Source organism: Scaptodrosophila lebanonensis, unplaced genomic scaffold, assembly GCF_003285725.1.
Source record: "Scaptodrosophila lebanonensis strain 11010-0011.00,11010-0021.00 unplaced genomic scaffold, SlebRS2 tig00000001-arrow-pilon, whole genome shotgun sequence".
Classification (NCBI taxonomy): domain Eukaryota; kingdom Metazoa; phylum Arthropoda; class Insecta; order Diptera; family Drosophilidae; genus Scaptodrosophila; species Scaptodrosophila lebanonensis.
In genome coordinates, this window is record NW_022060529.1 from 11,023,458 (window position 1) to 11,044,337 (window position 20,880).

Sequence of the window (20,880 nt, forward strand, 5' to 3'; positions counted from 1 at the left end):
TGGACAAAAGCTATTGTGCCCACCGTTGTATATACATATGTATATCTTATCAGCTGCCCATTATTACATTCAATTATCTGCGATATGGTTCAAGTTTTCGTCATAGACATGGCGGCAAACTATTTTTGGAGCACGAGTCTGAGGCAGCCGACTAAATAACCAGATAGTCACAAGTCATACATTTCGCTTAGTTGAATTTAATACATTGTTAGATTTGAGCGATACAAGCAAGAGATTGCACATCCGCTGAGGCCAAGGCAAGTGAATGCATACATGTAAATATTCCTATTTTCCAAGTTGGAATGCAACAATAAAATAAACAAAACTAAATACACAAAGAAACACGACATTTTGCTTAGTATTAAGGCAGGCTATGCAGATCGTGTAACGTGTACAGCTGATCCGTTCGGTCGTAAACGACCCGTGTGTGTCTCAACATATCCGGAAGTTTCTCAATGGCGCTAGGCACATCCTGACAGACCCGTTTGAGCAATTCTGCCTTCGTTGGCATCGCATACATGGCCACTCCGGCGCCCTTGCGTATGAGGAAGGAGTGGTGTTTGGCCAGTGTATCGTTGTAAGCCGACTTACAGCACTCGTACGCTTTGTCATTATCTTCAAGATCTTGTAGACGTGTTAGAAACTCATACACAAAGTCCAACCCGCGATGCAATCGCAGCAAAGTTCGACTAGCAGACACGTAACTTTTATCATCAAAAAGGTTCGCCGTCTTTTCATATTCAATCATTGTTTTTATTGAGAAAAAATTCTCATAGTTTTGCGTCTCTTCGTTGCGAAACTGGTAAAGAATATCGAGTTTGGAGCGCACATCGCTGCTAACAAAGCTGAAAACGCTTCCCATCAATTGGAAGAATCTGCAATAAGAAAATCATTTTAATAATGTACATATTTATATGTTTTGATTACCCGCCTGCCACATCAACTGCTATGCTTACTTCATAATCTCTTCGTAGGCTTCAAGGTAATTATCCATAAGTACATCATCCTCCTCCAGTAAGCTGCTTCCAAATAATTCGGCAACCTTTTCAATATCAAAACAAGTAGAGGACATAATTTAAATATTTTTTACTCTAGCACTATTTATTCTATAACAATACGAATTCAATAAAAAAAAAACAGCTGGAAGTCATCGGTAAATATGTACATACATTTATCGATAACTTTAAGTATTGTATATTCTTTTTGGCCAAATTGAACTATTTTCGACATACGGTCTTACTAAGCACATTTCATTATAAAAATAACGAGGAAGGGAATATTCCTGACTTTTGCAGAGGATTTGTATTGGTTTTAATTTTGCACAAATTGCCTTACTTGGAGCACAAATTAAATTTTAAAAAGGAGGAATTCAGTAAATCTACAAACATGGCCGACGATTGGGGTAAGTTTGGACGCGGTGCGTCATCAAAGTCACCGTCAGCGAGTGTTGCGCATGTGGCGCTGATACAGCCACTTGTACCCCCCTCCCCACCCCTTTCTCTTTTGATGAAAAGGAGCTGCCGTCGCCTTTCGCCATAGCAACATACTCCCACGCACCCAGACACAAGGAGCGTGCGACGCAACGTGCACCCAACCTTGATTTATATTTTTAGCAACAATATGTTCAAGGTGTGCAACGTATTATTAACAATAATTCGCTTCTATTGTTTTGGCAGAATCTGCAGTCGACAGTGAAGTGGTAATACGCCCGAATACTGCAAGCTTGAACAAGTGGGATGGAGAGGACGATGATGATGATGTTAAGGTGCGTATTGTAATAAAACTTTCAATTTATTTGCATAAAGTGTTTGTCAATGCAATGTTGTTGTTGCTGGCAAGCCAAACTTGTTTTTAGCTGATTTGTTTTCACTTTCTGTACACGTGTTCAATTTTCGATTGCACATTTGTTTTATTTTACTTTTATTATGGTGACGCATTTATAAGGATTTTTATGCGATTTTTGCGGTTTTTAGGAAAGCTGGGAAGATGAGGAGGAGAAGAAGGACGAAGAGAAGCCCACAAAAACAGAAGTACCAGCAAAAACGAAACCGAATAAAGCACTCAAAGCCAAATTAGCTGAACAAGAGGTTTGTATATGAACTATTTTATTTATAATAGGTATTAAATGAAAAGCTTATCCACAGCGGATAAATGAGGAAGAAGAGGAAAAACGACTGGCCAATCTGACATCAGAAGAGAAACTGGCTGAGAAATTGCGTCTGCAGAAAATACAGGAAGAGTCGGATCTCAAAAGTGCACTAGACACGTTTGGGGTGACGAGTATAGGTGGCGGCCTTGATGCATTCAATCCCCAAAGCAATGAAGAGTTTAAGGAGTTTGGGGCAACGCTTAGTTGGAAATTAGCACAATACCGAGAATCACCACACTTCCCACAGTTTGTCGAAGATCTAGTGCGCAGCATATGCGTTAACTGTAAGTTATTCCTTATTTAGGTTTATTTTTTATTTAATGTGTCAACATTTTTTTTACAGTAAGTGCTGCTGACATTAAGAAGATTAAGATGAGCGTAGAAAGCTTACACTCTGAAAAAATAAAAATGGAAAAAGCAAATAGTAAGAAAGCCGCTGCCAAGGCCAAAGGAAAAGTTTCGTTGCGTACTGAAAATGATGTATGTGAATACGATTTTTCGGTTTTTAAGCATTTTTTTAATGATTTTTTTTTTAGGATATTGATGGCTACCAGAAATATGGAAATGATTTTACCGACGATTACGATGATTTTATGTAAAACGAAATCTACAGTACACCCCATTATCTGATTATTAAATACATAGTTGCTTGTTGAAGAGTTCTTGTTGGAAGAAACTGTGCAGGAATTTGAGTCCTTTGTTGATTATGAATGTTGGCTTAGAGCGACATACTGATTATGAATACACATACTATATAAAAACATGCATATATTTACACAACACACAGTAAATAGAAAGAGCGATTGATATACAGACATATACATTTATAACTAGTTTAACGACAAGTCAAGCAATCAAGAAACCTCAACGAACATTTTGCAGATTACAAAATATGGAATAATTAGGTACTTGTATTAAATTATAGAAATGTCATATTCTAAACGGCTTCTTGTAAATTCACTTTTGTATCATAATAAAATGCGATATTAAAGATTACTAAATCCGGGTATATGTAATTTGCCTTCTGAAAATGCTTTCACAATAACGCATAATGGAAGCTGAGCTTTAACAAAATATGTTGAGATTATTAAAAACCAGAACATACATATTCGCTGAGGTTAGAAGAAGGAGCGCAAATATTTACGTTTTTATACCCTGTACCCAAAGGGTAAAAGAATATACTAGATTTGTGCGAATATATGTAACAGGGAGAAGGAGGATGACAAGTCGAGCCGATATAGCCATGTCCGTCTGTTTGTATGAACGGAAGGATTTCAAAAAGTATAAGAGCTAGAATAACCAAACTTGGTATTCAGATTCTCGTAAGTTCTAGATAATTCGAGTTTGAGTTTTTTTTTCGATGCACCCCCCACTTCCCCGCAAATCGTTTTTCCATAACTCCCGTAATTTTTGGAATTTTGAACTCAAATTTGGGTGTTACATCCAGTTAGTGATTATGTGTCCGCATGTTAAGTTCCGTCATGATTGGTCAATTCTAAAGAAAGTTATAACCATAAATATAATTCTACTCATGCTCTGCCTGCAGTTGGTGTTGCTGCTTTGGTTCTACTTTGTGCTGCATACATACACACAAATACGCAGAGACAAGATTCTGATGTAAATTTATTCTATTGACATTGTACATAACCACTTATGTATGTATGCATATGTTGAATATTTTGTTATTTAATTTAATTAATTAATGAAATTTTTTTAAATAATTTTGTTTTTAAATTGTGGAGAGTACAGGGTATTTTACTTTGCTCGACTGTGACGTTCTATCTTGTTTTAATTTTATGGATTCAGTTACTTTTATCTGAGCGCGTATCGTTGCGAATGGTTTTGTGTGTGTAAGAGGAAGACTATTGCACGTGCGGAGTGTAGAACAAATGGCAGCTTTTGATAAATACGTTGACGGTAGATTATTTAATTTCATTGTAAAGGTATGGATAAATTAAACGACTAATCTTGTAGAAGCCGCTTTAATTGCTTTGCCCAGTTCTGATGACGAGGCTGATATCGATGACGAGGATACCTGTAGCGCTCCTGAATTGACAGCTCAGTTTCAATTGCATTTCAAACCGCAGGATGAGTCAGTGGTTTCCCTAAAGCATGATTATGTCTTGAAAATTTGTGCAGATAGTACCTTTGTGCGTATAGCCGCTGGTCTATCCAGCACTGCCGTACAATTATATGACCTTTCGACTGCTGGTGATCTAAGTGCGGTATATTTGGACCGTGTACCAAAGATACTACCAACAGGTAAAAGGAAGGTAATAACTATTTGTGGTGTCGGGTTTCTTGACAGTGGTCCCGACACGCTGCTGGTGGGTACCACTGATGGTGTGGTACGGCTCTTTGACTTGCGTACTACGGGAGAGCAAGCGAGATTTGAGTATAACCATGTTAAAAATGCTTTTCCGGTTATACCCAAATCGATGACGTGCTTTGATTGTAATGCAAATGGGCGAATTTTGTGCACTGGTACGGAAGAGTACTCGAATAATGCCTGCCTTCTGTTTTACGATGTGAGGGAAAGGAAGCACCTGGGTGCATATTTCGAGAGCCATTCAGATGATGTGACATCTATAAGATTTCATCCACGCAAACCGGATCTATTGTGTTCGGGAGCCACCGATGGATTGATCAATGTGTACAACATCCAAGAAAATTTTGAGGATGAAGCGCTTTTGAACACCTTTAATACGGAGAGCAGTGTGCAAAGGTTGAATTGGCATCGAAACGTCTTTGAACAGGATGTCATTTCCTGCATTACACACACAAACGATTTCAAGAGCTATGAGTGCCAGGAGGGTGATGAACTAGCAGCATTTGAGCGTTCCGCCATAACTGAAAGTATTCGACGTAAGAATGCAGCCAACTTTAACTTGATAAACGCTCATAATTTGGAAGATAACGGAGTGTTTCTTTTGGCTGGCACCAATTTCAATAAAGGGTAAGTGTTAGTATGGACAAGATAAGCGCTTCAATAATGTATTTACTTTTGCAGAGAGATTATGCGATCTGTTAGTATCAGCAATAAGGAGACGCTCACTCCGTTAGCAAACTTCGTGGGCAATAAGCAAATAGTTCGTGATAGTCTCTACGACTCGAAGCGAAACTTGCTTGTCACAGGGGGAGAGAGTGGCATTGTGACAGTGTGGACAACGAACACTTCAAGCACCTCGGCCAGTAGCAGCAAGGACCTGAAGAGCAAAACGAAATCGAAGTCACATAAGACAACTCCATATTAATACTACTTTCTTAGGGTCTCGCCAGATTAAAGGAGCTCCCAACACTCCTGGGTTGACACTCCTACATAGCCATATTTATATGATAAATTGTTTAAACTTAGGCAAGTAGGCAAGTAAAAAATGTTAGCAATAAAAATTGTTTTAGGCCCACATTTGAGGCACGGGAACAGAAACCAAATTTTTAAATTGAATCGCAATCAAATTTTGAAAGAGAGTTGGCAGCACTCGTTTGGAACAGCTGTGTGGGCTGTAGCTGATGTGTATGTGTGGCAAAGCTGCAGCTGTATGTGTGACAGTGGATGAACAGGGGAGCGAACTATAACTTAAAGTGCTGCTATTGGAACTTTCTTTTCTTTCAAAAGTATATTTCAAACAATGGCCAAGGTGATTTCCCAAGACACCTTTGATGGTGTTGTGCAGGAGAATATAATTGACTTTTCAATGAGCCCGGCCGAGGCGAGGGAGGAGACTATAAAGCAATTTGAGGCACAGGTGTGTGTAAGACAAAGGTGATGAGACTAGTCATCAACAAGGCCATTAATATGTCTTTTCTATCGCATAGGGAATAAACCTGGCTAACATTATAAAGGATTTGGCCATCAATGCTGAATCTGGAAAGCCTATAATTAATGAAACCATCGATAACATAAAAACGCACATTACCGAAAAAGACACGGATGTACAAAAGATTTTGGAGTACTTAACCATTTTAGACATGGAGTGCCAAAAATCGCTACCACATCGAGTGCTCGCCGGAAAAATCGGAGCCCAGGGCGCACTCATTACGCTGTTGGAGACTGCTTTGTCCGACCCCGAGACGCTCGACGCCACGTTAATTGCCAAGTGCCTGCAAGCCGCAAACAGTTTGACTAACAAGCAACCCGATTTGTTCGATGAGCAAGCCATGGCGGTCGTCCTTAAATTACTAAATCTTAAGGATCAAGTAGACATCACTTGCCTCACATTGCAATGGTTGCAGAAGGCGTGTGTCATGCATGAGATAAATCGTCAGAACATCATGAAAACCAATGCGGTCCAACTAATGAAGCCAATGCTGTGTAAAGATAACGCTCGCTTGGTGCGTGAGCTGACGGCTGTATTCCGGTTTCTTGTGCTAGACGATGACATACGGGTGGAATTTGGTTGTGCTCACGAACATGCTCGCCAAATAGCCGGCGAAGTTCTGCTGCAGCTTGTGGATATGCTATCTAGTAAGTGAATTCAATAACAAAATGTTTTTCATTCTCATTTATTTTCATTTTTTTCTGTTCAGCGTACAATGATGTCAATGTGCTAGCCGACTTGCTGCTTACCATTGGAGCACTGACCGTGCGCCAGGAGCTATGTACTGTCATAGATGAAGCAGGTGGCTTAAAGCTAGTTCTCGATATAATGACCAGAAATGTGGATGTAGTGCGTCTGAACCGCGAAGCCTTGAAGCTTCTGCGAGCAATGGCTGGTCATGATACAGTCAAAGCTCACATTGTACAGCAAGGTGCGGCTCCAATCATTAAAGAAGTGCTGGAGAACAATTTGTCAAATGAGACTATTGTTTCCGCGGCATTGGCCTGCATAACAACGTTAACGTTACGCGTTAAGGAGCACAGCACAGCCTTCTTCGAAACAGGCATTGCCGAAATTATGGTGGAGGCGCTACGCGCACACACCAAGCACAAACTAGTACAGCGTAATGGTGCCTGGGCTATACGCAACATGGTTTCACGTTCCCGGAATCAATGCGAAACTTGGCTCACATACGGCACCGAGGATTTACTAAACGCTGCCATGATAGAGCACCCGAGCGTGGCGCAGGACATAAAAGCCGCACTGCGGGATCTTGGCTGTAGTGTGCAGCTTCGCGAGGAGTGGACGGGGACGGCGGAGAAGAAAATTGCTGCCTAAAATTTATACAGCTAATAATTAAAAAAACACTCATTGTCGTTCACTCATCGGCCACCCCCTACCTATAATGTATTAATGCATTTTTATATTTCTACATATTTTTATATAATTACTGAGCTAAATTAATAACCAATTATCGCATACATTACAAACTAATAAATTATATGGGATTATACAACATAATAGGTTTTATACATTCGGCAACATTATAAAGGAGTACAACCTTTTGCGAGCAATTTTTTTGGAGATAAAAGCATGCAAAAATAACTTGTAGTTTGCTTCCAGTATTTATCGGAAGGATACCGTCTCGAAATTGCTCGTGTTTGTTTCATTTTACACAGTCTTGAAGATATATAATCTAGAATGTTTACAGTCTTCTATTTTGACAGCTTAAAGTTTCGCAGTGCACCAGCTTTAAGACGATCATTAATATTCTTAGGAATTGGCTTGCTGGTCGTTGCTACGGCCTCCTCTTCTGCACGCTCCGCGAATGGATCTATCTTTTCAGAACCACCGAAGCCGTTAAAGACAAAATTTGAACTAAGGGGTTTCATTGTTGTCGTTGTACCACCAAGGAGCAATCGTGGTTTTTTCAAAATTGAATACTACAAGTTGGAGCTAGTTAAAATTAAGTATTCTTCAAACATGTTAACGAGAAATACCTTTTCAGAAAGATGGCTGGATGCTTTGCGAACAGCGCCAGTGGTCATCGAAATACCAGTCCCATTTCTAATAGGTGACAATTTTAGTCCTTCAAGTGCGCTTTTCGACTTTAACAAGGTTCCGAGTCCCACACTGCTCGACTTGATATTGAGGTATGGGGAAGTAGATTCTTCGATTCGCTTGATATTTTCTTTCTGAGGAGCAAACAATACGTATGGTTATTTAAATGTAAACATGGTATGTAAAAAACATACAATAGTAGGTGAGATTGTGGACCGCCTCTCCTCACGTTTCAATGCAAGAACATTGTTCTTTAGACCCATAATAGAGTTTGGTGAATCCAATATAGTGATAGGTTGCGAATCAAGCGCTTTTAGCTACATTGTTTTTGGAACAGTGTGTTATTTAAAATTGGAATATTCATGCTGACTACAATTGGCTTACCTTTTCTTGGGCCTGGTAGAAATCGCTTTCAAGTTGCGAAATTCGCTCCTCAAATTTACTGCAAATTATGTTTGTATTACGGGAATTATTTGTATATAAATAACATACGTACCGTTTCAATTCCAGCTCTTTGCGCAAATCACTCTGTACCACTTTAAGCACATTCCGCAGCTCAGTCTTCTTGTTTTCGCATTGTCGTAGCTCCCTGTCAAGTTGATATTTTAATGCACTATATGGATAGAGCTACACACTATTTTACCGTTTTAGGATCGATACCCAACTAGCGAGGGTCTGCGGGTTACACTCATTTTTCAGCATACGCTCAGCGTCTCCTGCATTGGCCTTCATAATCGCTGAAAGATCTTCCATTGCCTGAATTTGCTGTTTCAATGTTTTATTTTCTTTACGTAGCTCATCTACCACCTTGGCATCACTCTTCAGAATATTTATTTGTTCCACATAGGAACAGACCAGAAAATCATTCTTCTGTAGTTTTTGTTCTAGCCCCGCAATGGTTTTCCTGTAAATTAAATTTCATAAATTAATGGATGAATCTTTCTGGCTTCCCGATCAGTATACTTACAGGCACTTTTTTTGTGTTTCCTTTAACTCCTTCATTTGCTGCTCCAACTTTGTGCATTCCTTATCCTTAACTTTCATGGCCAGATTTGCATTGTCCAGCTGTTCCTGCAGCGAACCCACATCAATGCGACTTACATCCAAGTTGGCCAGATTGAAGTACACGCGCCATATGTTGCGAGTAGTGCATTTATTGCGGCATTGAGGACACGTTTTGGAGCTGGCCGGAAATAGCTGTATATTTGTTTCTCACTCCTGCACTTATGTCGATTTTCGCTTACCGTTCCAGCCATTGCATTAGGCAGGTGTGATGGAACATGTGGCCGCAAATTGTTACGTAGACCTCATCGGACTGCGCAAACAATTCCGCACATATAACACAATTCAAATTCAACATTTTTAATAAAAACAACAGCTACATAAATACAGTTATTACTACTAACAACAGCTTAACATAAGAATCAACGCCACAAAAAGAATAAAATAGCGCGCGATGCAAATAACATATGTTTTAATTGCTGCCAATCTGTTAAAATTAGATACCAATAGTCCGGCAGTCCTATTTTAAAAATAACAGTAGCACCGTTATTTACACCAGCGCGAAAGAAATTTAAGTCTCGAAATGATTAGCGTATTTAAATCGAAATTAAAAACATTATCTCGCGGTATGGTGATTAAGGTATTATTCTTGCCTTTACATATTTATGATAACATACATATGTAATCTAAGTTCTCCGTTGTCAAAAACTTTATATATTTTGGCAAAATCAAGCAAAATTTGGGAATTTTTTTTAATTTTTAAAAATGTACTACAATGACAGATTTTATTATTGGAACTCCGCTAGCAGGGAAACACCAACAGCACCGCCAAATGAATCGTTTTATGTGCATTTCAGTGACGCGAATCAAAGGCCGCCAAAGAAATTTGCCTCCCCATACCAGCCTAACTTTACACCGCAATCAATGAATCAAAAACACGAAGCAGTCCAGAGGCGTCGAAAGATGCTTAATCAGTTAAAGCGAGATGAGCTATCTAACAGAATGGAGAGAGTAGATGAATCAGTGCGCAATTACCATGCAAAAAGAACACACGAGTGGTTGAATGCGCGTCATCAAGTTATTAGGGATATGCATGAGCATACCCAGAAACGCGATTCCGTGCTTAGAAATCGATTACAGAAATTGCAGGCCCACAATATCCAAGTTGATATGCGAGCGGAGATGTTAAGATACGGAAAATTTCTTAATAGTATTGCATGGGCGCATCAAAATCAGTTACAAAATACTGGCTAGAGATGTGAGCTGTCTTATCAATAGATCAACAGTTATCAGTTAGAAGCTTGCAGCCAATTGGGAAATTTGTAATAGCTGAGGATGTGAAAAATTGTAATTTCGCTACGATGTGGAGAATTTTAATGCTAGAAAAACATCAATCAGTAATAAAAATATATTTTAACAATTTACTGCATTTGGTTTTAGCTGGATGAGTATAAAAAATTTTTATACTTAAGGTAACATTGTTCTCTCTAATTATCAAACTTCATAAACAGAGTTAAATGTTCAGTTACGATTGGACTTCGTAGAAGCTCTTGCAATGATCGATAAACATATAAAAAGTGCGTGTTTTTAAATCAAGTTCTATCGTGATTGTTCAACATTAAACTAGAAAGAACTGAAATTAAAGTTAATTCATTCCAAAATATGAATATAAGAATTTGTATCTTGATTTAAGTATCCCAATACTACTGTTTCGTTTTCCAAATTCAGTGATTTTTTTTTTTTAGTTTATTCGTTACATTTGACTGTAATTCCCAAGTAAGTTTTTAAACAACAATTTAAAAAAAATTGCTAAGAATGGTATGATCGTATTTATTCCTATTAGGTTTATTTATTTACAAAATTCTTGATTTTTCTCTGTTTTTATGGTTAATTTATATATTTAATGCAATACGAGTAAAATTTTCTGAATATAAAAGCAAAATCATCTATTTCAATTCTCATACGTACTAATTATATGTGTAGCACAATTGTACTTTGGATGGCTACTTTACATCACTTGATTTAAATTAAGGCACCCATGGATGTATTCTAAAACAGATCGCTCTTTTTCTAAAGCGAAGCTCAATTCCCCAAATATTGAAGATTACACTTGAGCAAGGCATTTTTTGGTATGTATGTACTCCTAGTATATGGCTTTTGGTTAGTTGTACTTGTACTAATGCGCTAACTTAGACTAAAGCAAAACAAATAAATAGCTTGAACTACATATGTATACAAAAAACTACAATCTATCTAGGTTTAACTATAACTAGATGCACATTTCATTCTACAAGTATATCGGGCAGTAATCAGTATCACAGTGCAAGAGGCTCGCCTTCATCCACCTGCCGATTGTTGATCGCATTGCGTGGCGAGATCACAAAATTCTTGCGATTCTGTACGACTGCTCGGCTCTGTCTCGGTTTTTTTTTGGCGCGTCTCTTACGCCACTTATAAATGCAGTACCAGACAACTGTGAAGCAAAATGAGATAGAAATGGGGAGGCCTCATGAGAGAATGATGAATACCCACCTAGTAGAACGACGATGGAGCCGCCAATGCAACCGCAAACAAAAATCCACAGATTCTGCGCCTCCACCTCGTCGAAACGATTGAGGCAGCTGTGAAATGTCGCCGAGTCTACAGTCCGATTATAGGGCAGTGGACATTCATGTGTGCCGAGTGTGTCTGAAAAATGGAAAATTATGAATGTTGGTCACAGGCCAAAATTAGAATGCGATGCACTTACCCATACAAACGGGCACAAACTTTGGACTTGCCTTCAACCTGTACAGATGATTGTTCACTTGCTGGCAACTACATTGGCTGATTTGAGTCTTTGTCAGATCGATGACGCTCATATGACACAAATTGGCCAATTTATCGATGTTGAAATTTTGTAATGGATTCGACGAGGCGTTCAATTGCCACAGATCTGCGGGAGAGGCACATACGCATATAATGGGGGAGGGATCTTAGCTGAAAGCAAGAGGTGTTCACTCACTTGGCAATATGCCCAGATCGGGTATATCATGCAATTCACAATTGGCTATGTTTAAATACTCCAGAGGTGCTCGTATTGGCTTTGTCAGCGTCTGTAGGTCTTGCTCCAGATACACCAAGTCATTGCTGTCTGCGTACAGATTTCGTAATTTTGGCAATTGGAAAAGTTCCATGGGAATTGTCGTTAGACCATTGTTTGATAGATCAATTTCCTGTAACACAAGTACAATGAGTAAGCTTGATTCTGTTTAAATAATGCAATGCTCCATAGATAGGTATGGGCTGGAGTGGGATTTTATCAATTCGCACTCCTACAATAATTAATAAATAATTGTGTGTGAATTCGTTTTCTAATTAATAATCACCTGCAGCGCGGTCAGTTGTGAGAATGTACCCGGCTCCACCGAAGATATCATGTTCTCATAGAGTATCAGAAATTTAATGTCTGTGTATTTCTCAAATGAGGCTTTTTTCAGTTTTCTGATGCGATTAAATGATAAGTCCAGAACCTGTAAAATGGAAACGAAATTTAGTTGTAAGTGAATGAACATCAATATATGTGTATTATGTACACTTGCGGATAGGAGTTGTGAATAATTCCACCTTTAATTATTTAGCGTTAAATTGTGAAGAACGAAACGCCGTTTTTTTATAATTTTAATAATTTAGTTCCACATTGGTGGCCCATCTAGAGAGGAATTAGGATTTAGTTAAAAGTAGTCCTGAATACCAAATATTTCACAAATCATACGCCTTTACGTCTCAACTTGTGATGCTCAACTATTGCCAGGAAAGGCTTTATTACATCTGGTATTATCATATAAATTACAAAACTATAAACCAAAGACAATTTTCTACTGTTGCTATTGCTTAATTCAAGTCGAACTGCTATTATATAGTTAAATAGTTATAGTTCAATTTGGCTGTTTTAATGGACAATTTTCAAGTTATTATACATTATTTAGATTTTCAATCCACTCTATACTATTTCTCGATATACCACTGTAAATATTTGTAACTTACTGGCATTCTGGATGCTTTAATTAAACTCAATTGAGAAGGCGGTCTGTCGAGCGTGGACTTCTGCTGCTTAAATAATGTCGCATATATTCTGTATCGGGCATAAGTATATGCAGTATGGATCTTATTCGTTATTATTATAAGCGCTCATTGACCTCATAGTTCATTGGTGATGCAGCAGCTATGTATCGAAGATGGTGGTTGATATGATTAATATATCAATATCATTTACAAAGTTGTGTGTAGCTCAAGAAAAATAATTGAGCAAAACAGAAATTTAGAATTCTTGAGTACGTTCTGCTTTTTTGCAGATCGCATCTGCAGACACCTGCCTCCTTTGTATCCTGTCCTATAACATTTTATATAGGCCTTATCATTTTTTCTATTTAAACGACAGATGTATAGTATTATAGAAGTATTATAAAGAACCCTATTTTGTTTTCTTATATTAAACAAAAAAAAAAAAAAAATACGGGCCAAACTTGTTTTAGTTTTACGCCGCCATCTCACCCCATTAAAAAAAAGCCCCGATCAGCTAAGATGAATAAAACAAAAACAAATTGTGGAAATCTGGCGTCCATTTAAAATAAATAAGCACAATAAACTGGAAATATGGGCCAATTTGTGTTTTTGACATTTAGATTGAATTGGAATCAGAATATAATGGAAATATTATACATCCAGACAAAACCCCTATATGTTACAACTTACCTCCACTGATGTCTTTAGAAATTGTGGCACCTCTTTGAGGTTCATGTCGTGGCAGCGTATCCGCATCAGCTTCTCGATGCGCCCATATTTGCATTTGTGTTCGTCTTGGTTTACAAATACGAACGCCAGCGCTTTGCTCAGACCAAGGGTGCAGAATATTGTAAGTAGCAGCCAATGCAGGTCCATGCTCTTAAAATCAGAAAATAAATAATTGTAATGGAAAACTTATAACAAAGAATATTTGTTGCTTTTTTTGTTTGTTGGTACAACGAAAACATTTTTGTGTTTTCGTTTTGTTTCTAAAGAACTAAATAAATTTTGGCTCTAAACTTTTAAATGCAAATAAATCAGACGCCATATATTTAGCATGCAGATAAATCTTGAAGCGCGAATGTGTTTATTGTTTTAATCAAAGCAAACAAAATAAATAAAACCTTAATACCCGACACAGAAACGAATTCGCGGAGCAGCCCCAAAACGATTATTTTAAAATTAACAAATTACAAGATCATTGCCACGTCATTGTGGACCATTTAGTGACCCACTATAGGTAGCTAGATGGGTAGCTCGATCTCAAAGCGTTCAATCAAGCGAATCTACCCCTCCTACCTCCCTCCCACCCAACAACTGAGAATAAATGGACAATGCAACAAGGCTGGTCTCCAAAGGTTGACAACAGCAAACAAACAAACAAACAAATTGAATGAATAGACCCATATATAGGTAGATATATGTATATGCATATGTATAATATGTATAAACGTGGGTCAATTATCGTCTGAACTTGTATATCATATGGAACATCACGTATACGCACGGTTTGTGCATCGGACTTAGCTGGACGTGTGCTAAATGCCTTCAATCAGTGCCAAAAGGTATTTTTTTATTTTAATCTTGTCAGAGAGAATAATATGCCGGCATTTCCAGTTGACTGTTTGTCTACTTATAGCCTAATCATGAAAATAAAAATTGTCGGATATGAACAAGCAAAGGCAGGTTCTCGAATGAGTCCACATTTCTTCAGAACGTTATCACACTATATTTTCATGTAAAAAAAATAAAACGATGACTACACGCATATATAGATAAATCAAACATTCCGTAAGTAATTGAGAAAATTGAGTCAGAAGCAGACGATTGCAATCTAAGTATTTCACATTTTCCTACATCCGGAACAAAGATGAATCTTTTCACATTTCAGTTTATTTTCTTTGAATATTAAATACAAATATAAGATATTGGAACACCATGATTCAAATACATAAATCATGAACACTTTTAATGCTTCATAAAATGCGTAAATAAAAAACAAAAATCGAAAATTAATATGGCACATACGCGTATAGAATCCCTTACTAACCGAAAGAGAAGCATAAAAGTTCTGTTTTGATTGGGGGATTGAAAACTTAATTACATTTTTTTATATGGCTATGGATTAAAAGCTAATTTCGGCTGACTTTTTACACATTTTGATGAAACTAAAAATACATTTCTAGGCGAATCAAAATACACACAAGATGCTATGACTTGGATGGCATTTCTAATACTACAAGATGTTATTGCAATGATTTTTTAACAATTTATTTATTTACCAAATAAATAAGTAGAATGCGCCATAATATTGTTTTTCACATCTCAAACGATTCTATCAGCGTACGCAGAAAAGTACTTGGGGCCAGATTATGAAGAGAACTTTACAAAAATCACGTATTGAGAATACAAGTAACACTCAATTAAACAATATACTGAGGATAAATGCTTTCTGCTAAAAGTCAATTTCAGTTGCGCCTGAAGAATAAATGTCTTTGGTATAGATCTTTCTATAATGGATTGTTCTTAAAAAGTGCTGATATTGAAGATATTGGCATTACAAGCTATAAACGCCACATCTAATAGGACAACTAATGTAGTTTTAATCTTCCTATAAATGCGCTCAGCTCAACTCTGAAAACCCTAATATTTTCTCGAATATAAGATAATTCAGAAATATGGCATTTGCTTTTTAATAGCGGCCCAAATTCCAGAAACTTTTGCTAAATATGTAGGTATGTAGCTCTTTATCTCTATTGCTTTTTGTATTGCCACAACCATTATCGCATTAGCTCTTAGTTTCTTAGACTTTGATTAAAATGTTCACCCACTTGCGGGTTAAATTTAACTTCATAGTGAGTATCTTCATCAGAAAAGGAGACTTGTGTGCACATTTTATGTCTCTATCTGTCGTAGGTGTTGTGGAATGAATCATTAAGTGATTCAGTGAGGTAAACTGATTTATCCGAATTTTTTTTTTTAAAAAAAGCTAGCCCATTTGCATGTCTTCTTATCGCAAGCAGCTGTAAACTCCAATAAAGAAAACATGTAATGAGCAAATGACTTTGCAGCTGAATTGGTGTACATTTCATTCACGTGCAATCCGCCAAATGTTGCAAAACATTTGCGTGATTTATTTTAATTATATTGTGAAAACGAAACCTTGTTTATTTAAGTGATACTGTGAGTTTTCATTTTCCGATTATCATAAAGCATTCATTGTTTACAGCAAATGCATTTTTCTGAACGAACACGAACGCACGTTATAATTACCTAAATATATACCTATATGATCAAAGATGGGTAGTCAAATTATAGTTTAAAGTACGCAACTTGGCCGGGCAGCCCAAAAACCCATATATATATACAACATGCTTTTATTATTATTAGCGTAGCCGCTCTCTTGTTCGTTGCCAAAGTCCGCATTGCATGAAGGAATTCCAGTGGGTCGGATATCAAGAAGACCTTTATTTCTGTTGATATGTGCAATTATTATTATACGTATATTGGCATATAAATATTTGCGTAGATTTGCAAAAAGTATAAAGTTGCCGTCTGAAACATATCGAAAAGTGTTTCCTTTAAAACACGTTATGATTACAATTGAACCTTCAAATTTTGAAAAACGCTTGACATGTTTGCACAAAAATTAGCAGAAAACCTGGCTGGACTGATCGATAGACCAGACCACCTTAAAAGGTATATTACTAAACGTGTTTCTAAGCTCCTTCATGCCAACATATTGCATGGTATTAATAGTTGGCGTTTTAAGACCCCATGACGCCGGTGATAAGTTTTTTTTTTTTAAATAAGTATTATAAATATTACAGTTAGTACGTCGACTAACAATGAAATATCATTGTATTCTACAGTGATTCATCGATCAAAATTAGCAATTTTGTGGAAAAGGGGGTTATTTGACCGCAAACACCAACCAATACCAATAATAGCCATGGCTATAAATATATGTCATACATTTCTCAAATTTGAATTGAATTTCAAAAGTTAAAGACTGAAACGGAACTGTGGGACGGCCGATGCTGTAATACTCTTTACAATGTTTTACTATTGTAAGTTTCTGATATCTGCAAAACTGGAACGTTTTGAGTAATCCACATATTCTCCTAACCGTACGAGAAGCTGGTTTCAAAATATTTGGGGACTTTATAGTAGACTCATCGACCCATATCTCTGTTTACGAACTTTCGATTGTCTGTTGACAATCAGCATAATCCAATTTTTGCTCACCAGTGTACTAATTCATCAACTCTCTTTTGTTTGAAACCTATGATGCTCCTTTAGTTATGTAAAGGGTATGTAGGAAAAGAAAAACAAAGCATTCTCGCGGCAACCAAAAGCCAACTGCAAACTTATGCCACGCGCTTTGGTACACAATGTGTTATTTTCGGTTTTATTTTTTTTTTTAAAGGAATTTAATAGTGGTGTGGGTGATGCCGACCATTTCTGGGGCTTTAATTCAAAGAATTGGCAATAAAAAGGGCTAATGTTAGAGATCCGGCGGACACAAATGGAAACTCACCAAAGCCACTTCAACAATAAAACAGATGATGGAAGTGCCACAGTCAAAGTTTTCCCCCTAATCGCCGAATCGGCGGAATCGGGCGAATAGACAACAGGCCTTATATGTGCGTATATATATATATATATATATATATATATATATATATGTATAGATATATGTTCCTACTTATACGTATGTAGGTGGAGGCGGCCCTATTGTTGTGGAATTTATGTTTTCCACTTTGGCCGCATTTGTTCAATATTTATTTATATACATATATTGGTCTCAATCAAAAGCCAAAGTAAACAGAAACAATACGGCAATGTGGGGTGGCAGCAAAAAGGAATTATAAATGTCGGACAAGGGCTTACAACCTATCTAACGAAAGAGTTATGACATCGAAAATTAATAGCATTATTTATGGCTATACCGTTGCGCCAGTCCCAGCGGTGATTATTATACATATATATATCTAGCATGTATGTGAACAAGAAATCCAAAATCCTAAATTTTTAAATAATTTAGAAGAGCCTACAAAAAACTTTAAATTAGTTTCAAATATTTTAACAACATTCTAAACATTTGTGAATAGATTTATGCGCTTCTATGAATACTTCTGTCACATTTGTGGGCGTTTCAGGGCCCTATAAATATGAATTCCGGGTGTATATGTATGTATGTGTGTGCGCGATTGGGCGCCTTCAACAGGTGTGTAAACCGTACACTACTCGTACAAGTATAATGTATTGCTTGCAAAGAGATTTATTTGGTTTCTTTTTTGACTCGTCTGATAAAGATTTATTTGTTTAGACTTTTATTTTTGTTGAAACCTTTTCTCGCTTGATAATCCAGAAAAATAAGTGCGTAATCATAAAGAGCATATATGTAGCATATATGTATATTTGTATGCTCTAGTTGGTTTTCGAGAACCTTATCTGACCCCCTCAGCACTATAGACTACCTTTATCGGCCGCATAACTTTTCCAATGCTCGGCACGACTCGAACACTATCGCGTCAAGACGCGAACAATGACGAAAACAAACTTGTGGTGTGGCAACCGAAAGTTAATTGAAAAAAAAAAACAACAACAATAATAACGATGCCATGCTCATTTATTTCAATTAAATGCAATCAAGAATATAGTAAATGCTTTATTTTGCCCCACAGAGCAAAGAAAACAAAACTCTGCAAAACCCAAAAGCAATATATAGTATAGTATAAAAGAAGCGAAATTTATTTTTCCTTAGGGAGCCAAGAAATCAAATTTCTAGATGAAAATGGCAGAACATACCGATTGAAATAGTACTTTGTTTTAAAGAATATTTAATTATCGTTGCCCAAAGAGCCAAGAAATCAATTTTCTGCAATGCCATGATGGTAGTTTTTTCAAACAGGGAAAGAATCGCAACATCTCCTCCCAAACAGCAAAGAAAACAATTCAAATTGCGAAATTGTAACATTTTTCCCTTGAGATAAAAAAATAACGTGTTTATATATTTATACATATTTAAAATATATTGTTTTTACGGAAAACTAGGACCATTTAGCTTAAAACCTTGTAAGAATTTGAAGCCTATTAGGAAGTATACACATATCTCCTCCATTTATATATTTACGAGATCAAGGAAAAACTAAATATGTATACAAGGAAAGAAAACGGGTAGAAATGGAATAAGCCCATTTCTAGCGAATGTTTTGCGTTATTAATCAAAAAACAGTGATAAGGAATTTCCAATTTTTATAAATTCGGTTCAGCCACCACTTATCCCAAGGCTATTTTGATAAGACATCTGTTAAACTTTGTCTTTTTAATACAAGTATATTTATTACAGCTTGAATCAAAATTGGAATACGTATGTGGCATTTGTCCGCTTCTCCCATCATACTATCTGTCATGACATACATACTACTACATACTTACTTAGTATGTACTTACGTACACGTTTTAATCTTTATATGTACAGCACTCGTATGTAAGTATTAAGATAACGGTCCATTTGATAAGGCCTGAAAAATGTTGTGCGCCTAGCAGGTGTCGGGGACTATTAAATTTAATTGCCGTATTAGTTTTTACAGCACTTCGCGGGTACTTTGATCCAAATATACAAGTATATACATATATATATATTTATGTACTTAGGTACTTTAAATTATTACAAAAGCCTCGGTGCACTCTACTATACTTTCAATTTGCGGCCTCGCCCCAACAGCATTCAATTGAAACCAATTTAACTGTTTTATTTCATTATGCTGCATGTTATTGAAGAGATCGCAACGGAATACGCAATACACTACGGACTGTAGCCTAAGACTTACCCTTTAGATTAGCCAAGAATCCTGGTATATTTTCGTTTATTATGCATTATTGCAAATCGATTGTCTTCACTTAGGCATATTCTCGATCGCACTCAGCAATTGCTTTCAGAAACATATTTCAAATCTCACTATTATGTATTTCGCTTTTAGATATTTTCAAAATCATTCGCATCTGCAGATTCGTGTTCTTCGAATTGTGTGCGCCTTCCGTGTTCACTATTCATTTACACTGACCGTTGAGCATCACCGGAACCATTCAATTCGACCGTAGAATTTGAATTAAATGAGCAAACGGGGAAAGATCGTTTCTGTTGCCTTTCGGGCCTGATAAAGCAGCGCTCGCACACGAGCACACAAACAAAGATAGTGCAGTGAGATTGAAAAACCGAAAATAAAAATTGGAGAGCATTAGCTCGCTCTTTCTCGCTCCCTATCTATCTCTCTTAGAACCAGGGCTGCGGCGCTCTCATTGTTGTTCGGCTGCACTCGTTTTCTGCTATTGCTAACTAATGATAACAATTGGGACAGAGACTACGACCAAATACGATTGTACACTACTTAGAATTGAGTTGTTATTTTTGTTGTGTCTGTTATTTTGCCAGTTGTGGCTCGATTCCCCATTCAGCTAAGCTGTCTCCATTCAATTAGCAATTAAACGTTAACCAATCTTTGGGAACGCCTTCGTTGTCACAAAATATTTAATATTTTAATGAAAAAAGCACGAGCCTGTGCAAAAGCTAATGGAAATATGAAGTTACACGGATAGAAAAACTTAAGGACTTTTTTGTTAAAGAAATATTAAACACTGAGGCACTGAAGAGCTTAGAAATGATTATAAAAAAAGGTACATTATTTTGTCTAACGTATATTTTTAAATGTTGCAAAATCTTGATTAGTGTAGATTTTTTTATTTTTAAACCACTAGATTCGTGTTATTCTAAATTGACATAAATTTTTCAAATTACTG

General features: G+C 36.9%; 7 protein-coding genes across 7 annotated transcripts; 4 read left to right on the forward strand and 3 right to left on the reverse strand.

Moving 5' to 3' along the window:
* Positions 1-177: 177 nt before the first annotated feature.
* Positions 178-1,126, reverse strand: LOC115633922 (ceramide-1-phosphate transfer protein). Its single transcript, XM_030531432.1, has 2 exons — positions 957-1,126; positions 178-875 (listed from the first exon to the last, which is right to left on the reverse strand). Exons 1-2 carry the CDS (start codon positions 1,070-1,072, stop codon positions 362-364), a joined length of 630 nt encoding a protein of 209 aa, XP_030387292.1. The 5' UTR covers positions 1,073-1,126; the 3' UTR covers positions 178-361.
* Positions 1,127-1,243: 117 nt separating this feature from the next.
* On the forward strand, positions 1,244-3,145 carry LOC115633648 (eukaryotic translation initiation factor 3 subunit J). The gene is made up of 6 exons (XM_030531089.1): positions 1,244-1,402; positions 1,677-1,765; positions 1,974-2,087; positions 2,145-2,433; positions 2,493-2,629; positions 2,686-3,145. Exons 1-6 carry the CDS (start codon positions 1,387-1,389, stop codon positions 2,746-2,748), a joined length of 708 nt encoding a protein of 235 aa, XP_030386949.1. The 5' UTR covers positions 1,244-1,386; the 3' UTR covers positions 2,749-3,145.
* An 866-nt stretch (positions 3,146-4,011) lies between these two features.
* Positions 4,012-5,576, forward strand: LOC115633635 (WD repeat-containing protein 89). Its single transcript, XM_030531073.1, has 3 exons — positions 4,012-4,066; positions 4,124-5,105; positions 5,160-5,576. Exons 1-3 carry the CDS (start codon positions 4,039-4,041, stop codon positions 5,401-5,403), a joined length of 1,254 nt encoding a protein of 417 aa, XP_030386933.1. The 5' UTR covers positions 4,012-4,038; the 3' UTR covers positions 5,404-5,576.
* A 132-nt stretch (positions 5,577-5,708) lies between these two features.
* On the forward strand, positions 5,709-7,480 carry LOC115633633 (armadillo repeat-containing protein 6 homolog). Its single transcript, XM_030531071.1, has 3 exons — positions 5,709-5,895; positions 5,966-6,614; positions 6,677-7,480. The coding sequence occupies exons 1-3, from the start codon at positions 5,779-5,781 to the stop codon at positions 7,303-7,305; spliced, it is 1,395 nt and encodes a 464-aa protein (XP_030386931.1). The 5' UTR covers positions 5,709-5,778; the 3' UTR covers positions 7,306-7,480.
* Positions 7,433-9,414, reverse strand: LOC115633634 (E3 ubiquitin-protein ligase TRAIP). The gene is made up of 8 exons (XM_030531072.1): positions 9,273-9,414; positions 8,996-9,211; positions 8,672-8,932; positions 8,525-8,617; positions 8,413-8,470; positions 8,223-8,345; positions 7,968-8,162; positions 7,433-7,910 (listed from the first exon to the last, which is right to left on the reverse strand). The coding sequence occupies exons 1-8, from the start codon at positions 9,386-9,388 to the stop codon at positions 7,683-7,685; spliced, it is 1,290 nt and encodes a 429-aa protein (XP_030386932.1). The 5' UTR covers positions 9,389-9,414; the 3' UTR covers positions 7,433-7,682.
* A 376-nt stretch (positions 9,415-9,790) lies between these two features.
* On the forward strand, positions 9,791-10,450 carry LOC115634336. Its single transcript, XM_030531993.1, has one exon. The coding sequence runs from the start codon at positions 9,796-9,798 to the stop codon at positions 10,282-10,284; it is 489 nt and encodes a 162-aa protein (XP_030387853.1). The 5' UTR covers positions 9,791-9,795; the 3' UTR covers positions 10,285-10,450.
* Positions 10,451-10,849: 399 nt separating this feature from the next.
* On the reverse strand, positions 10,850-20,173 carry LOC115633270 (leucine-rich repeat-containing protein 4B). Its single transcript, XM_030530682.1, has 7 exons — positions 19,914-20,173; positions 13,765-13,953; positions 12,399-12,542; positions 12,035-12,245; positions 11,780-11,965; positions 11,563-11,718; positions 10,850-11,503 (listed from the first exon to the last, which is right to left on the reverse strand). Exons 2-7 carry the CDS (start codon positions 13,948-13,950, stop codon positions 11,346-11,348), a joined length of 1,041 nt encoding a protein of 346 aa, XP_030386542.1. The 5' UTR covers positions 13,951-13,953; positions 19,914-20,173; the 3' UTR covers positions 10,850-11,345.
* Positions 20,174-20,880: the final 707 nt, after the last annotated feature.

Excerpts from the sequence above, each read along its gene's own strand:
- LOC115633922 (XM_030531432.1), bottom strand. The coding sequence starts at position 1,072 with ATGTCCTCTACTTGTTTTGATATTGAAAAGGTTGCCGAATTATTTGGA. Across the intron at positions 876-956 it reads GCCTACGAAGAGATTATGAA|ATTCTTCCAATTGATGGGAA; the intron begins GTAAGCATAGCA and ends TTCTTATTGCAG.
- LOC115633648 (XM_030531089.1), top strand. Across the intron at positions 1,766-1,973 it reads ACGATGATGATGATGTTAAG|GAAAGCTGGGAAGATGAGGA; the intron begins GTGCGTATTGTA and ends TGCGGTTTTTAG. Across the intron at positions 2,630-2,685 it reads CGTTGCGTACTGAAAATGAT|GATATTGATGGCTACCAGAA; the intron begins GTATGTGAATAC and ends TTTTTTTTTTAG.
- LOC115633635 (XM_030531073.1), top strand. The coding sequence starts at position 4,039 with ATGGCAGCTTTTGATAAATACGTTGACG. Across the intron at positions 4,067-4,123 it reads TTTTGATAAATACGTTGACG|AAGCCGCTTTAATTGCTTTG; the intron begins GTAGATTATTTA and ends CTAATCTTGTAG. Across the intron at positions 5,106-5,159 it reads GGCACCAATTTCAATAAAGG|AGAGATTATGCGATCTGTTA; the intron begins GTAAGTGTTAGT and ends TTACTTTTGCAG.
- LOC115633633 (XM_030531071.1), top strand. The coding sequence starts at position 5,779 with ATGGCCAAGGTGATTTCCCAAGACACCTTTGATGGTGTTGTGCAGGAG. Across the intron at positions 5,896-5,965 it reads TAAAGCAATTTGAGGCACAG|GGAATAAACCTGGCTAACAT; the intron begins GTGTGTGTAAGA and ends TCTATCGCATAG. Across the intron at positions 6,615-6,676 it reads GCTTGTGGATATGCTATCTA|CGTACAATGATGTCAATGTG; the intron begins GTAAGTGAATTC and ends TTTTCTGTTCAG.
- LOC115633634 (XM_030531072.1), bottom strand. The coding sequence starts at position 9,388 with ATGTTGAATTTGAATTGTGTTATATGTGCGGAATTGTTTGCGCAGTCC. Across the intron at positions 8,346-8,412 it reads TCTACCAGGCCCAAGAAAAG|CTAAAAGCGCTTGATTCGCA; the intron begins GTAAGCCAATTG and ends AAAACAATGTAG. Across the intron at positions 7,911-7,967 it reads CCAGCCATCTTTCTGAAAAG|TATTCAATTTTGAAAAAACC; the intron begins GTATTTCTCGTT and ends TCCAACTTGTAG.
- LOC115634336 (XM_030531993.1), top strand. The coding sequence starts at position 9,796 with ATGTACTACAATGACAGATTTTATTATTGGAACTCCGCTAGCAGGGAA.
- LOC115633270 (XM_030530682.1), bottom strand. The coding sequence starts at position 13,950 with ATGGACCTGCATTGGCTGCTACTTACAATATTCTGCACCCTTGGTCTG. Across the intron at positions 11,719-11,779 it reads GTTTGTGCCCGTTTGTATGG|ACACACTCGGCACACATGAA; the intron begins GTAAGTGCATCG and ends TCCATTTTTCAG. Across the intron at positions 11,504-11,562 it reads CTCCATCGTCGTTCTACTAG|TTGTCTGGTACTGCATTTAT; the intron begins GTGGGTATTCAT and ends TTTGCTTCACAG.